Source organism: Stegodyphus dumicola, chromosome 7 (genome assembly GCF_044657685.1).
Source record: "Stegodyphus dumicola isolate Sdum_Otavi_A_Nest chromosome 7, ASM4465768v1".
Classification (NCBI taxonomy): domain Eukaryota; kingdom Metazoa; phylum Arthropoda; class Arachnida; order Araneae; family Eresidae; genus Stegodyphus; species Stegodyphus dumicola.
This window is the reverse complement of record NC_140774.1, coordinates 108341794-108359195: the sequence shown is the minus strand read 5'-3', so window position 1 is coordinate 108359195 and position 17402 is coordinate 108341794. Positions and strand designations below refer to the sequence as shown.

The following is a 17402-nucleotide window of genomic DNA, read 5'->3' as shown; positions in this document are numbered from 1 at the left end:
ACAGAATATCAGCTTTAAAGTTTAGGAGCGCTGGTGACATCGCTGCTGTTACTCTTGGCAGCCTCTGTAAGGTGAATAAAAAATTTCTAATTCGATACCTGACACATAATGTCGTAATCTTCTTTATACATATATATAAGCGGCTAAAGTGTGTGTCGCCAATAGTTTATTGTTGCCACTCGGAAAAATGAGCTCGCAAATTAACGTTTCTGCAGTTTTTAATTAATATCTCGGCCGATTAAAGTCGTACGAAGATGAGAACGGTATCGGTGGATTCGGAGATTTTTTTTGGAATCCGAGGATACGCGTCTCGAATTTCAACTCGGCGCCGTTCCGTAGATATTCGAGGAAAAGAATTTGGCACGTAGCCAAATCCCTCAAGAAAGAAAGTGGAAAACATAGGGTAAAATTAGTTTTTAATTAATATCTCAGCTAATTAAAGTCCTGCGAACACGCGAATGGTCAAAATGGCGTGCCACGGACCTGCGGAATCCAGCGGTGTGTTTCGCTAAGCCCGGGAGCCAGTCGTTTCGGAGGAGATGATGTTACTTCACCTCATATATATATATATATATATGCGGCTTAAATGTCTGTTTGTAGCCGATATTTTAATGGTTGCTTGCGTAACTGTACTAGCCAATGGGGTGAAGTTACCACGGCACAGGGTTACCGTTTCAATTGAGACGTAGACAATTTCCTCTAAAACTTGCTTTTGCTATGAGCATCAATAAGTCACGCTTAAGCGCGTTGGCATTTTTTTACCTGAGCCTGCATTTGAACACGTCAACTTTATGTTGCCTGTTCAAGAGTTCGTGAAAGAACGGGCGTAAAATTAAAAATAATTGATGGTCCTCTGCAAAATGATGGAAAAAAATAATGGAAAGATCTACACAAGAAATGTTGTGTACAAAGGGATCTTTGACATGTAAATTAACATTTTATTATTTAAATCACCTTTATTTAATGAGATAGCGGTGGGTTTTAAGAAATGTACCCCGCAGTGGTTTCCTTCATTACACTCTACTTTAAGCAATTAAGTAAGTAGAAGTGGGAAACCCCCGGGGAGGGGCAATAGCAAAGGGGCATCCTCGCCGCCTGCCGTGGATAATTCAGTTTGAATTAGCAGACACCTTTGCACAAATCATTTTAATTACAATTTATAATATCTAGAACAGCGGTCATTTCGTATGACCTCCAGGCTTTCTAGTGTAACCGTAACAGGGAAATTCTTAAAAGCACAACTGAGACAAATTGAAAAGGAAAACTCTGTATACATGAGGGAGAAATCAGTTATTTTGAGCATTGATAGTCCATGTCTCCTGCTGACATCTTTCGAGCCGTCAAGGGATAAAAACAATTGAGAAAAGCCCAGTTTCGTGAAGCGACCTGTAACTTGAGAATGTACATGAGATCACGATAATGACCATTATTGTTATTAAATATGTACGCACATGCATATACCGGTGATCACCGAGAGAATGCAGTGTTTAATGTGTTTTGGTTTCTGTGTTTCGCACTTGGTCATAAGCTGTTTATCACTTGGAGTAAAAAACTGAGTTTACTATTAAGATATCTTTAAAATGACAAATAAAGATAGAGAATCATTTTAGAACTAGTCGATGGAATCACTTTGGAACTTCAGTTGACAACTAGCGAACTTTTCTTACACATAATGAACTCTTGCCTTGAATTTAGCTATTTTCCAGAGTTATGCAAAGTCGCCAATTTAGTGCTATTTACTCCCCAAAAAGGAAAATCTAAATTATATCCTAGTGTCTATCGACCGATCTGCCTTTTCTCCACCTGAAATTAAGTTTAGATTAACTATTAGCACAAAAAGTCACATATGTTCTCTTGAATAATAAACTATTACATGAAACCTAATTTAGATTTACACCAAATAAAGAAACAGTGTATACACTGGACGATCTAATAATCGTCGTCAAAAACAATTGTACTCGAAATTGGCACAATTGCGTAATTTCTCTCGATGTAATGTCCGCCTTAAATAATCTTTGGTGACTCGGTCTACTCGTCATACTCCAAGATCTTAATTGTTCAGTAAATCTCTTCATCAAAGAATTATTATCATAATAGAAAAGCCAGCTATGAAAGAGATGGTGTCAATGTCTTCAGAAATTATTGCAATGGCCCACATCAAGGATCTAATTTAAGTCTAATTTTGTGGAATGTTATGGCTATCAGCATCCACAATTCGCTGTTATGGCTAGAAGCATTTCCAGCAGTGTTCTTCAACGAACGGGGCTGGTGTTAAGAAATAAAGATAGATAACTTGAAGTACATTTTGAAATTCAAAACACCTTTTTTACTTCCGCTGTGAACAACTAATTCCGTGGATACAGGGTGTATAACTTTATAAGGATCATATTTTTTTTTTTTAATTAAGTTGCAATCTTATTTCTGTGGTTTGGTTTGGTTTATTTAATTATGGCAAAGCACTCGAGAGCTATCTGCCTAAGGAAAGGGATAATTGCGAAGGACTTAATAACGAAAACTGGCTCATATACACGTTACACATGAGGAAAACAACGAAAACAGCCATGCAGTTAGCCCGTTTGCCGGGATTCGAACCCCGGACCAAGTTACCAGTGAATTTCCATAATCGAATTCCAGCCTAATATCTAAAACAGTTTTAAAGTTACGATGAGTCTTCTAGTTTAAGAACCGAATTCGAGAAATTTAGGATACTAAACATAAATTCAAAATAGCAACACAAAATAGAAGAAAAACAAATTGGTTGTAAAATTATCCATCATAAATTAATACCACGTCGATAGTTTTGCATTTAATTAATAAAGAAAAGAAATATTTAAGCAATAGCTAATAGCTGTCAGTTTGTTGTCACTAAATTGCTTCCGTACGAGGTTCGTAACAAATACTTGTGGCAAATGAAATAGAGGAAATTATTCTTTGCCTAGCCATGATTCTGCATACTGAAACAATATTACCTGTCTATAGTGAAAACAATAGTATCTTCGTCAACGTGTTAGAAAGGAATATTTAAATTTATATTACAATTTTATAAAATCAGCGATACAGCATTCAAATATGCATTTAACTTTTAAAAAGAGTCACAATTAAAATAAAACCTAGATTCTTCTAAGATTACCATTAACACTTCGAAACAGCTGTTAAATTGCAGCATTTAATTCTCATCTAATAATAAAGTGCAACATTAAATGGTGATCTAATAAAGTCAATTTAATGCTCAGCTGTAATATTTTAGCGGCTTTGTCTCCCGCATCGTTTGTTAACGGAAAGAAAATGAATTATTCAAGCGGATGTTATTTTGCTGGAGAAGAGTTTCTTAGTCTTACCTCCCTGTAAGATTTTTGACGAAAGCACTTCTAGAAATCAACAAAGCCACCTAAAAGGATTATACATAAACTCATCCTGCAAAAGAAACAGGAAATGGGAAAAGTTTGAGAGCTGGAAGAAGCAGTCTCGAGTGGTTAAATTTAACGTTTATGCCTATCATTGTTATTTCTGTTTGTGTCTTTGTGAAAATTGTTTTAGAAGATCCCCTTGTGTTTATAGTTCTAAAAGAAGTGCTTTTGATAATACCTCAGACGGATTCAGCGGTAAGTGCATCTTTAAAGGCGAGATGAGTTTTAAAAAGTGTTCTGTAGTTCATACAGAGTATGTGTTAAAGCTGAAAGCTTTTTTATAGTGTAATCTATTTATTAGATTTTTAAGCAGATTTTATTTACATTTTTGGTCAAAAATGTGAAATGTACTGAAAATAAAGCCAAAAGAGTTCCTTTTATGACTATAAGGTACTTTTACAATATCAGGCAATATAGTATTTATAAAAAGAATTAGTCTTCCGTTAACAGAAATAAAATTTAGCTTTTGATAATTAAAAATTAAATTTCAATTTTGTTTTATTCTTTTTATTAAAAAGTATTATTTTGTCATTGCCTGTAATATTTTAAACAGTATAAAAGCTTTGAAAGAATATTTAGTTAAGGAATTAAGACATTACAGTAATTGAAGAAAATTCATAGTGGCAGCTGTTTCTATGCAAATAAAGTTATTTCAATACGAAAGGCAAAATTCTAATGTTAAATTTATTAGTTGCAATGAGTATGTTAAACCTAGTCTGTCTTAATTGACTAGTCGCAATCAATATGAAAAATCTAGTTTTACCTAGTTATAAATAATAAGATTTGAATAAAGTCTAATTCTACGACTTACATTCAGAATGATTTGACTTGAATGTTTTGCAAAACAATGTTCTTTATCATAATTCAGGTATCTTCAGACATCTACCAGAGACCGAAAGGTAAAGTTCCTGAACACTGTTAGTTTGACCTGGGTTCGATTCTAGGCAAATAAGTTGGCTGCATAGGCGCTTTCGTGATTTTCTCATTGTATAACATGGATACGAGCCATTTTCCGTTAGAAAGCCTCCACGAAGGCATCTCTCTCCTCAAATAGATAGCCCTTGATACATTTGCTAGAAACCAACAAAGCAAAACCAGCGATCTTCAGAAACTCTGAGTACGGTCATATACATCAAATGGGAATAAAGGAGCAAAAATGATGCTTCAGTTCGATATTTGTTTATGTGAATTATTCTTATAATTAGCTGCGAGATTCTCACTTGTGTATTTCTCAGTTACTGTAGAAAGTGAATAATCTTAAGAACTACTAAGCGAATAATCGCTTAAGTTCGTGTGACAAGAAACAACAAGATGGAAGGGTAACTAACCCTTTATTATTCAAATAAGACTTAATAGAACTCCGTCTTGGAGTGTACAATAAAAGCCGACACTTGGGCTTGAACTTAAGAGACTAACAAATAAACTACAACTAATTTTAAACTAAAAGAGATGTAACCGAAGCTATCAAGATTCTAACCGAGTTGGCCCCTTAACTCTATTTGACTACGAAGCTATCAAGGGCCTGAGTACGGCCTAGCGTAATAACAGCTTTGCGAGAGAGTAATCAAAAGGCAGACGCACGCAAATCAGAAACTCTGATTCTGTCTAACTAAGCAAGTAGAACTTCACGGTTTAAATACCACTGCTCCTCATTATGTATTCAGAGAGATTCTAAAACTACGTTCTGGCCGAAAGTCGTAAGTTGAAGTTAAAGATTTGATACGAAAGAAGTTTTACTCAAAATTAAAATAACCTTACACAGTGTCTACCAGCGGCCAAGCGGTAACGTTGCTGAACACTGATAGTTCGTTCCAGGGTTCGAGTCCCTGTGAACGGGATAACTGCATGGGCATTTTCATGTTTTCCCCATGTGTAACATGTATACGAGCCACTTTCCCTTAGAATGTTCTCCACAAAGGCATCCCTTCCCTTAGGCAGATAGCCCTCGAGTGCTATGTAAACCATCTTATAATTAGTACCATATTTGATATTACCTATCACAGTTTCCTTAAACTGGCAGTTCGGGAATACATTTCAGTTATGTATTTGTTGCAAATGCATAACTGAATAACGTATTATGTATTTGGTGTACAGAATTTAGGAATTTTATTTTTTAAATTACAAGTTTATATTATTCTCATTACCATTAAAAATGAAGGAGAAAAATGCACAAGTATATCTATAGATTGAGCTACTTACTTACATTGTGTTTGAAGTACGAGTTTATATTATTCTCATTACCATTAAAAATGAAAGAGAAAAATGCACAAGTATAAGTATATAAATCGAGCTAATTAACTTATATTGCGTTATAAATCTTATTATAAGATACAGAGTTGATTAACTTTTATTCATACTTTTTAATTGATAGATATATAAGATAAATAAGCTCATTTACGAATTTTTGCACTAAGGATAATCGATTTGTTTTGGAATATATTTATAAATGAAGAGCATTCTTTTTCAGTTGAAAATTAATCCGAAAAGAACCCTATTGACGATGAAAATCTACAATCAGTGAAGAAGATAATTTCCAATAATTTTCCTCCAACGCTTCAACTTACAGAATAGACACGCTATCAACTGTCAAACTATAGTAAGAAATAAAGAAGTTTTTTTTATTATTTACATACATATATACTTTAATTTCTGAGTCGAAAAAATTTACTTAATAGGAGAAAGAGTATTGGAGGTGTAATATTCATAAATTTGCAAGACCAGTTTCGAAGGTTTAAACATAGATACTTCTTCTTCTGTTTTAGAAGTGCAAATGACGAAATAGAAGTCTGTGCTTAGGTTATAACAATGAATGGAACAAAATATTTTTATTTTATATGCCAGATATTTCTTACCTATAATTAAAATACTAGTTTATTTGGGTTTAAGAGTTAGATATATTTTTATCGTAATTTATAATAATAAGTTAGACACTATTGTAACTTTAATGTCAATCACCTCCTTCTGTGGAACAAATGACCATCATTTCATTTGATACATCTCCTATTCTTTTAAGTGGTATTTCCAGTCTTCTCACATTTTCATCGACTTCATAAAGTTCTTCAGGTATGAATACTACTGATTCTGAAAAATAAAAAGCAATATTTTAATAAATAAAAAACATAAAATATAAGGCACAATGCGTTTAATGGAGTTATGTGTTTTTTACGGAGAAATACTGCACAGTGAGAAACATTTTAATGTTCTAGATAGGTATCATATTTCATCATAAAAATATTTCAAAATGTTTTGACAGTATGTCAACGCTATTGCTGCTGATTTCTACGTAGCTTATTCGGAAAGAACTTCTGCCGTTCTATTGCGCAGAATCTAATAGAAGCAAGAATTCGCGCTTGCGCAGTAAACGTTATACAGTGGAATCTCGGATCCCTTCACAAATTGTTCGGTTCGCGGACAAATTATCTAAACAAACAATGGAATGTTATAATTTTCAAACTGATTGCAGAGAGCGTGAAAATGATCGAAAACTACGTGAAATTGAATGCAGAGTAGGCGTAATTTATGACAATTTCATGAGAGGTGGATTAATAAAGAAAGTTAGAGAAAAAAAAAAAGGTCAGACAGATGAAGACCGTGGAGGACTGCAATTATTATAGACTGATCTAATCTCATTCAGGGAGAGAAACAGTTAGCGAAAGTGTCATTTCACAAATTCTGTGCTTTCGTTGTAAAAGCACAAAACAACGAGAACAGCAGCAGCGTTGACCTTTTTTTTTTTGTTTTTTTTGTCAGTATCATTTTGAGTAAGAAACATTTTTGGATAAGGCAACTGGCTACAACATCTGAGTGTGGCTTTCTGGTGTTGAAATTCGATAATAATCTCACCAGTGGATCCATACGTCTACACGGAAAAATCGCAAACATTCATACCATCTTTTTTAAACAACCTTAATGATGTTTCCTAAATAAAAATAAATAAACAAAACATAAAAAATTATTGTGATAAATAAAAGACAAATCTCTCTGCATCAGTATGCCAGGAAAGGTAAGGAAAAGATTATTTAATGCGATATTTCAAAACATTGATTTAAAAAAACCAAAACTGGTATTTGAAACTAAGAAAGTTACTTGAAGATAAACCAATAACTTTCTAACTAATATGATTAATTATATGTAAAAATAATTCCATTTATCCACATTTTTATTTATTTGCTGGCTATTGGAGCATATCTGATAATTTTTGTTATAGCAACTGTCATACAGGGTTGCAGTCATAATCGCAGTGTGTGTGAGCGTGATTAATGTTACTATTCGAGTTTGTTTTGTCAGATTGTTGAAATTTCACCCATTTTTGTACAGAAACATAGGATAGTGCATTATTTATTGTCATAAACCGTGTGACATAATTAATTTAAGTCAAATGCAACTGCAGATTTGGATAATGTGAATAAACTCAGCAATGTATTTTGAACGCCAATAAAAAACTGAAGTATTCTTACAAGTAATAGCTGCGCAGCTCACAATATTTCGCTAAAGCATATATAAATAACATTCGTCCCAGCAAATACGATACCCCTAAGTCAATGATGTAATGAAAGGGTTATTAGAGCCATGAAAATATATCATCCAAAACTTAACTTCATTTGGCGCTAAATCGTACAGTTAGCACAAATTTGTAAAATTTGCCTTAAATAAGTTAGTTTCCCCATTGTTAAAGGACTGTTTCATATCTTCTTTATTAAAATTAATTTATTTTAAATATTTCCACCATTTTATAGTTACTTTTAATAATACCTGTAACTTTTTAAAGCGAAAGGTGCTTTAAAAAGTGTGCAAATGATCATGTAAAAATAAATCACATTCTTGTAGACGTAACGAAATATTATGCAACAAATCTATGAGTTATATTGTTAAAAATACTAGCTCTAAAATGCTTTAACAAATTTTTAAAAAGTGAAATCATAATAAATTTCTAATATAGATCCCATGTTTCTGTCTAAGAGAATTCAAATAAATCAAACAAATGCATAGGGTTCTGTAAGTTACAGAACAAACCTATTTTCACTTATGTTTCACGCAACGAAATATTAGCGATCCAAACGCTGCGCACATCAAATTTTCAAATAGTGTGGAAATCCATAACTGCATATTAATGGCAAATTATTTCAGTGGATGCAATATTTACACTGTAACTAGTAATGTGTCACTTGAAATTTCATTTGAAACTTATTTTGTTATTTTTAAAAACCGCTTGTATGGTGCAAGATGGAGATACAATTTCCCCAAGCGAATCCATCCTACAATTTAATAATCGGTTTAAAACAGTTTAAACTACAACTGAAACTTCAAGTGATATACTACTTGTTACAGTGTAAGGGTGGCATCCATCGAAATAATTTTCCTTTAATATCCATTTTCGAATTTCCACAGTTCCCGAAAGTTTGACATGCACGACTTTCAATAACCCTGTATATTCATATTAGAATAGAAATTTTGAAATTAACATTAGTGTATTTAGGAATAACTTTTAACGCTTTTATTTAACCTAGCGTTTTGTGGAATTCAGAGCATGTATTTAATTATGTATCATTATTACATACCAACATATTTTAAAGAATATCGCAAAAAATTAAATAAAATTTATAACTACGGAAGTTAAAATTTAAATGCGTAGTTGTCCTTACTCAAGAAGCATTGATTTATATAATAAATATCTCAGATAGATTACCATCTTCTTCATCCAATATTACAACATCCGCAACCTTTGGATTTTCTAAAGCAGCTAACACGGGCTCCTCTAATTCAATTTGGAAAAGTTCCTCTTTTTCAAACGAACTATCATCGAAAATCTTTAGTTTCCACAGTGCTTCGGACTGACCTGGATTAAACTGAACCTGGTGAGCATACAGACCTCCAAAATCTAAGCCTTCTTTCGCAGTCACATTCTTCAAATTTAGACCTGTATAAGAAATAAAGTGATTTTATACAAATGAATACTCATAATATATAAAAATTTCGGACTACAAAAATAAAACAATATTTAGGGTTATAAAATAATTTTAAATTATATTACGATTCACAAAATGTACTTTTATATACATTTTTACCTAAAGCTTACTAAAGTTACTTACATATCGCAGAGATACCGACATTATTACTTCTACATTATACAAATTGGATTATTTAGATTATGGAAAGCCTACAAGGCTGTCTGCCTAAGATGAGGGACACGTTCGTCAAATTACATAGACTAACTAGTTAAGTTTATGATGTAGGAAAAGGAATGCTCTATTTGTACATAAACTTATTGCAGAGTTGCAGAATAAAAGCCTGTAGAGGAATTATACACATGAAGTACATTAATGTGCAAAACTTAAGCAACAAATCCATTTTTCAACACACCATTATGAAATTGTTGAAATCTTCGATACTCAACATTCAGAGTCATACTGAAAATTCTCTTTTTCTCTCCTGATTTTGTAACCATTACTTTTTATTTTAATACTTGAGAATGGAATTAAAGGTTGGGAGTCTGTACTTTACATCACTGTACTCGTCGAATATTTGCATTGTAATATTATCCAAAGTAGTGTACTACACCAAATAGCTTTTGTTATACTCGTAGTTCGCATTGCCTAAAATCTCCATGCCCTTCCTTCAGGAGCATCTTTTTTCTACAGTGAAACTTTCTTTGGATTACGAAAAAATCTGTTCGCGAATAAAATATCTAAAGAAAAAGGACGTCATGCTAACAATCGGGAGGTTCGGAGTTCGAATCCCAGCAAGGGCATTGCTGTTTAATTATGTTCCTGCCTTCGAAAATTCTAAAAAAAAACCTCAATAGTTTTAGTTTGAATTGTGTAGATTTTAAATGCAATATTTAATTCTCTACTTTTCCCTGGTTTGACAAAGCAATTTATTAAAAAGAAACCATAATTTAAAAAAGTCAGTACAAATATTCACTTGAGATGTGGAACCTCAAGATGTCAATATTTTGGGCTGAAATTTAAATTTAATTTGTTCTAACACATTGAGAATCATTTAATGACTCCGGCAATATGAATTAAAAAAAAAAGGTTTATTTTTCCGCTCCACCCTATTATTTAATAAAGATCCTGGTGAAGAAGAAACAACGTCGAATCTCACATTTATTTCTGGAGAATTTAAACACTGTATGATTCGGTTTTGAAAATTTAAACAAAGGAAGTCACAGAAACGATAATGGAAAACGAACAATAAATGTTAGAAAATCGTTGGTCTAATATGCTATTAAGCAAGGATTATGATCATCCCTACGTAACCTCTAGTTCTTAGATGCCTCTAATTCTTTCCCTTTACAAATGCATCTATTTTTTCTTAGACAGGAACTATTTAACGTGTCGCAATATTTAACTAACTAATTACCTTTAAATCTAAAATATTTCAGATATGTAATGAAATGTTTTGACAGTAACTTAGATGATGCGACTCCCAATTTACGTAACATGCGACTTCGTAAAGTCGCAGTTACTAAGTGAGCAAACGACTAAACATTCGAACTCAAACCTGCCAAATAGAAATAAGAACTCCGAGAACAATTTCTCCTTTACCCAAGACGTACTTCTTTTGCATTCAAACAATGTTCGGGGGAAAATAAAAAATGTCTCCAAGACATTTGTATCAGCAGGCTTATTTTTATATTAATTAGTAACATGGCAATTTATTTTTATATAATTTTGTATATTTTTCATACTCTTATAATTTATATCAGAGTATTATTGTTTTTGTAATGTTTCATTTATAAAATAGTAATGTATGAATAATATATTTACTTAATAAATATTAATTCAGTATCTTACCATAAGCAATATGCTTTCTTAACTTAAGAAAGTTGTAAATTTTACGATTCGAGTTATGAAAGGGTTTACGCAACGCATTCCTTACATTCCTCGGGTGATTATTGTATATCTAAACCCTTTTAAATGCAGTATTATGGACTATGAAGCCCATGTAAACATAAGAAACTTTTAAAGCAAAACCTAATACTTCAAAAGCAAAAGAGATAGTAAAGTGACGCAGAACTACGTAAATCAAACAGAAGGTGAATAACACCAACATCAATCAAACTTCATATTATGCTTTTGGACCCTAATTAGTATCTACTTGGGTGGCTAGGAAATTCCGGGAGCGCTTTTGTAGCTTTCAAAAACCTAAAAACACATGTCTTCACACGGGAATGATGATAGTAAAAGCCCATTCGTGCGTCGCAAATGATAGCGGGTCTCTTTTTCAATCTTTATTTTCCAATAAGCTTAGACAGCCGCCTTTGACCCTCATCATACTGCACAAATGCTGTTCATGAGCACTTGAGAGATAAGAAATTTAAATAAATAACATGAAATGTCTTCTGGTTCTCTTGAAGATCGTTGATGGGGCTTTATTCTTAACTATTTCGTGAGGTTGAAATCTGTTGCCCTGATAATAATAGCACGTTTGTACAATCATCTATGATGGCTGTTATTTCCACTTGAAAAACACTGACAAAACATCTCAAATTCAACGATTCTGAAGTAGATGTTACTTACTGAATCGATTTACCGTGTTAACTAGTAGCATTAATAATTTAGAATTCCTGAAACAAATTATAACTTTTAACTTTTAGCTAGTGTTGAGAAACATTTGTGCATAGTTGATATAGTGTGGGTATTAGATACTTTTACTAAAATTTAATTTTTACTGCTTTTTTTCAAATATTTAGTCAGTTAGAAATAGAGATGATCAATTATTTTACTGTAAGATAAAATAAATTCTGAAAACAATGAAAGCATTCTAAGTAAATGACATTTTCCAAACAAAAACGCTTTTTAAATAAAATATATTCATCATCATAGTCATCGGGATCCAAATGGTATCAGTTGAAATATTTATGCTGTCAAAACAGGTAAAATATTTTCCAAAGAAAAGAATGAGTATTTTGTCCGTACTAAATATTTAAAGTACTCACTTCTCAAACTCTCTGAGCGGCTAAACGTAGATATACGGTCAAAGCTATTAAAACTTGATATTTTTAAATGCACAGACTTATATCTTGAAATATGTCTAGGAACTAAAGTAGCATATATACTTTAAGCTCTAAAGCAGTGCTCCGCAACCTTTTCTCACCTGCGACGCACAAAAAATCTTTCTGGAATTTCGTGGCACACCAAAGAGTTCCGAGTTATCAAGGAAGTGCCGAAAAAATTCAAATGCTGCCACACTTACAATCACACACACAACCACACAACAGTGAAATATATAAAAACATTTAAAATAGACATTATTTAGGAAAAAAATTGTCATTGTGTATTAAATACATGATAAAAATTGCAAAATGTCAAATACATGTATTTGATTGCGGCACACCTATATCCTACTCATGGCACACCAGAGTGCCGCGGCACACCGGTTGCGGAGCACTGCTCTAAAGGTACAAATTGGAAGTGGAATTAGAATCAAGAATGTGCAATGGGAAGTAATCTTTTCCATAATATATAAAATGTGGTTTTATATTTATGTTTTCGCAAATATGTTTTTAAGAAATAATTTGTAACAATTAATAGCTTCAAGAGTGAGTTAGCCCGCAGGAAAACACGCGCTACTAAGGATTCCTAGCAGTCTGTATCGAAGTTGAACCTTCCTTAAATACTTCTCCTCACTCATCTGTATTCAACGCGATTCTAAGAACATTCTGGTAGTAGAAAAGAACTGATAGGAAAGGACTGTGAAATTAAAATAACTGTTAAATATTAAAATATACCTCCCAAGGTCGAGTAAGGTTTTTTTCATTTTATAATTTGGGTATTTCGTCTCTCTGTTCTAAAAATAATAACAACATTTCTGGACTGCGACCTTTCAATATTAGTCTATGCCACAAAGCTTGCGTAACGCTGATGACGTAGTTAATTGGGAACCTAAACTCTGAGAACAGAAACCTTTCTAACTTAAACCAAAACCTTTCTCTTATCAGACTGCCATAATGGATAAATGCGTACTTTTAGCTTCACCTTCTGTGTTGTTTGGATGTCGCTGTGATCTCTTCCCATCCCAATAGTATTCAAAAATGTAATCTTCTTGAATTGGCCCAATTAGAGTCCCAAATGAATTGTGGCCACCAGAGCTGGATTTAAACTTGATGACAGCCTAAGCTAAGATATGGGGCCCTTTATACTATATTTTAATTCTTTGTCCCCTCCCAAGAAAGTTGGATCCCTAAGCTAAAGCTTGTAGAGCTTATACGTAATTTCTGCGCTTGCGAGCACAAGTGCGAATTTAAATAAAAATGGAATTTAATCCGGCTCGACGTCTTCCTCTTTAATATGGGTCGACGTTTTAAGCATCAAGTACTTACGCCAAACAACACTGCTTCGCTTCTACGTCTTCTACGTGTTCCTACATCAGGATACATACATCACCTTCTAAAATTTGCTTTCATTACACACACACATATATATATATATGTATAATATATTAGTTAGAAATCTTAAAATTTACAATATTATTTGAATACCTCTACACGTCTCTAACACTCAAAGAAATCTACGAAAGTCTTTTGGAAATGGCAAAATTTTTTCCTGAAATATTTAATATTCTGGATTTTCAAAGAAGGAAAGAATTTCTACATTTTTCGCTATAGAATAACTATATAAATTATTCAAAATTTCTTTACCTGCAAACACAAGGAATTCTAATGGGAAGTTCATATTCTTTACCAAAAGAATACCACTATTCTACTTCTATTTTCTAAAGAATTCAAATTCCTAAAAAGCCTTTTTCTGATAACGATATCAGTAAATTTGAACACACTTATAGATATATTGATGATATTATTACTTTGACCAACTATAATCTCATAGAAAATAAGAACATCTACCCAAGCTGTCTAAAACTTAATAAGACCAATAAAAGCTAAATAGAAATAATTTATTTTGATCTAAGTATTCATAATCTTAAATAAATTAAATTTTTTTTATTAAGAAAACAATTTAATTTTTCTACTATTAAACTTATAAATTGAAACTCCAAGACCTCTAAAAAAGTTATTGCAAATACTATAAACCCTTTCAAACACCCTTCTTTATCCTTCTCTTTTGGAGCTTTCAGATAAAAAATTCATACTTTTAAAAAGTATTATAGGGTGTAGACTACTCCAGACTTTTTTAAAAGACTATTAATGAAATTATAGGAAATTAATGTTCTTTTAAAAGTTTGGTGAGAATTAGAATTTCTCCTTTTTGTGTTTCTATTTCAGTGTAAACTTTTTAAGGTTTTTATTAATTTTTTTTTAATTTTTTCTCTTAATAACTATTCTTTTATTAAAGCAAGGGCTTCCTATATTCAAAGTTATCATGATAAGCTAAATGACGTAAAGATATTTTACTTTTTTAACCATAGTTTATTTACTTCTTTTTCTAGCTTTCTTCTGCATTTTTCTGTGAGTCTATTAATTTTAATGAATATTAATTCTAAAATTTAATTAAAGTTTTACATTGAATCACATTCTTTATTCCCTAATTGTTTTAAAGAAAGGTGAGAATTTACTTAAATTTCATTTTAATTAGTAAACTAATATTTTCTTTTTCAAAATATCTATTTAATTAAAAAAAATTTTAATAGAAGTTTTAAAAAGTTTTTCCTTTGGTTTCAAAATTCTATCGTTTGTTCCAATTTTTAGCCTTTTGAGGGAGTACTTTCACGCCACGGTATTTTAATTTCGCTAATGAAACCAAACTGGTAAACCTAAAAGTCACTACTGCAACGATCTTTTTTATAGTTTCGGTTGTGTTTGTTGTATTTGAAAGTGCTCGAAGTTTTTAATTATTTCTTGTGAGTTTTTTTTCAATTCCGTTAAGACTAAGTCTTTTTACTAAAATTTTATAATTTCGCCAACGTTTTCAATTCTTTGGATAATGTTTTCTTTGTTTAAAGATAACATTTAGACTTGAATTTTTCTCTAAAGTATTTTTTTATTTCACTTACGGTTTCAATTCTTTGAACAGATTTCTCTTTATTTTAAGGTAAAAAATTTTGATTAGAATTTACTTTGTTTTTTTTTTTACTTGCTTTGGGGAAGGAGCAGAATTTTAAGAATCGACAAAGATTATTTTAAAACTTACCAACAAAAGATGTTTCTCCAAGGTATCCTCTCCGTAATAAAGTAATGTGAAGAAAATCTTCTGTTTCTTTTATCGTATATTTGGCTTTTTCGAAACTGATCCAAGCCCAGTTGAATCGGAAACTTTGATCTGTAAGTTCATTCCGACCTGCAAAACAAAACAAAAAAAAATATTTAACGTCTGAGCAAAGTCATTCTGTCACCTATATAAAGCTCAAGGCAGTGACAGACGCAGTTTTGCTCTTCTTGCCAGAAGAAAACTTGTGGGCTTATTTTGAATAGGTCAGACAAGTGAGAATGGCCACAACAACTACACCAAAATCAAATTTTACAAGCATATGAAAGGTCCTATATTTTCCGTGAACACAATATTTCTGCTATTTTTCGATTTGCATTTTGGTGATTTCCAGCTATCGACAATGTTATGGTTCATAAACTCTCTAAACAACAAAGGAAATTCGTAATAGCTCTCTCAGCATTTTGCACATAAACAGCACAAAATTTTTGTTAACGTTTCCTCCATGAGAATGTTTAAGAACCAATTAGTTCTAAGGTTATCACACGAAACCTGATTTTGTTTAAATTATTACTTATTTATTGCTGAATACGATTTAATCTTTGATCATTGAATAGATATTTTTTGTCAACTTGAGCTATCTCTGTATTTGAACCAAACTTGTTTCTCACTAAATAATTTTTCATTTAATTTGCCTTAGCAAACAAATTTTTAAAGCTGTGAGAAAAAGGTCAAGGTATGAACAAAAACGTCTTTTCAAATGATATGTTTATGTTTAGAACGTTGTATATTGAATAATAAAGTAAAATCAGAATAAAAAAACACAACGTTTTGTTGCAGAAACTTGATATATGCGGAAATTTAAACATTTACGCTTCTGATATCTCGAATTAGAAGCAAGTATGATTTTATTTTGCTTCATTCATATTGTTTAGAATTTGTTTCTTTAACTGTACTTTTGAAATGTTGTTCTAAGGTGACGCTGGGGTTATATTACGCTTCCTAAATGAAATGAAAGTCTGTTAGAACAAATATTGCTTTATTACGAAGTTGACAGATGCTAATAATGATAGTTCCAAAAATGTGAATACCAATGATTTAGAATATTTTTGTGATCGATTTTTAGATTTGTTGAGTGAAATGAAATTCTAAGATAACAGTATTCATAATTTATGCGATGCTGAATATGCGTTTGATGTTTTACATTGTGAAGAATACACAGACAGTGCCAAACTCGCTATTTTTAAAGCACGTAAAGCTGTTCAAAATGTCATATCTGTAACTGCTAATGAAGTTCCAGTTTCTAATTTTCTCCCAGATACTCCTATGTCCGTTTCTCTTTTCAATACTGTGAAGTTACCAACACTTATACTTGAACTGTTCCGTGGGGATGTAGAACAGTTTCAAAGTTTTTGGAAACAATTTAAATCTTTTGATGGTAATCTAAATCTTTTAGCAATTTATAAACACATATTTGGTTAGCCTGTATTTTAGGGTGCCCCTTAGATTATCGGCAAGTTGTTATTTCATTTATCGCTAAGTTGTTTCATTTATGGTAATCAGAATAGTTGAATGTTATGGAAACCCTATTATGACGTGATTGGTTGCGTGATTGCTGTGAATTTGACTGATGGGAAAATATTTGTAAGGGCTTATTTCTGCGTTGCGTACTGTGTGCTTTGCATTGTAAAAAGGCTGCCGGTGGTAAGTTGGGTGTGTGGAAGAGCGGAAGGTGTTTTTTTTTTAAGTGGTTAAGAACAAAAGAAAAGAAACTTTGTTTAATGTAATACAACGGAATTATGAGTGTCATGTTTGTACGAAGGAAATACGTGTGGTCGAAAGTAAAGATCGTCCAGATGGCTTTGAATGGGTTTGTCACAAGAAAGGTTAA

The 17402-nt window shown here is 32.0% G+C and overlaps 1 protein-coding gene across 1 annotated transcript in view; it reads right to left on the bottom strand.

Annotated features, from left to right (window-relative positions):
- Positions 1 to 17402, bottom strand: part of LOC118197265 (FRAS1-related extracellular matrix protein 2-like) — a 175752-nt gene that overhangs the window by 67530 nt on the left and 90820 nt on the right. The window contains exons 4-6 of the mRNA XM_085820699.1: positions 15497 to 15643; positions 9094 to 9324; positions 6363 to 6488 (exon numbers count right to left, since the gene is read on the bottom strand). Coding sequence (XP_085676825.1) covers positions 6363 to 6488; positions 9094 to 9324; positions 15497 to 15643 — 504 coding nt within the window. The remainder of the gene's footprint in view (positions 1 to 6362; positions 6489 to 9093; positions 9325 to 15496; positions 15644 to 17402) is intronic.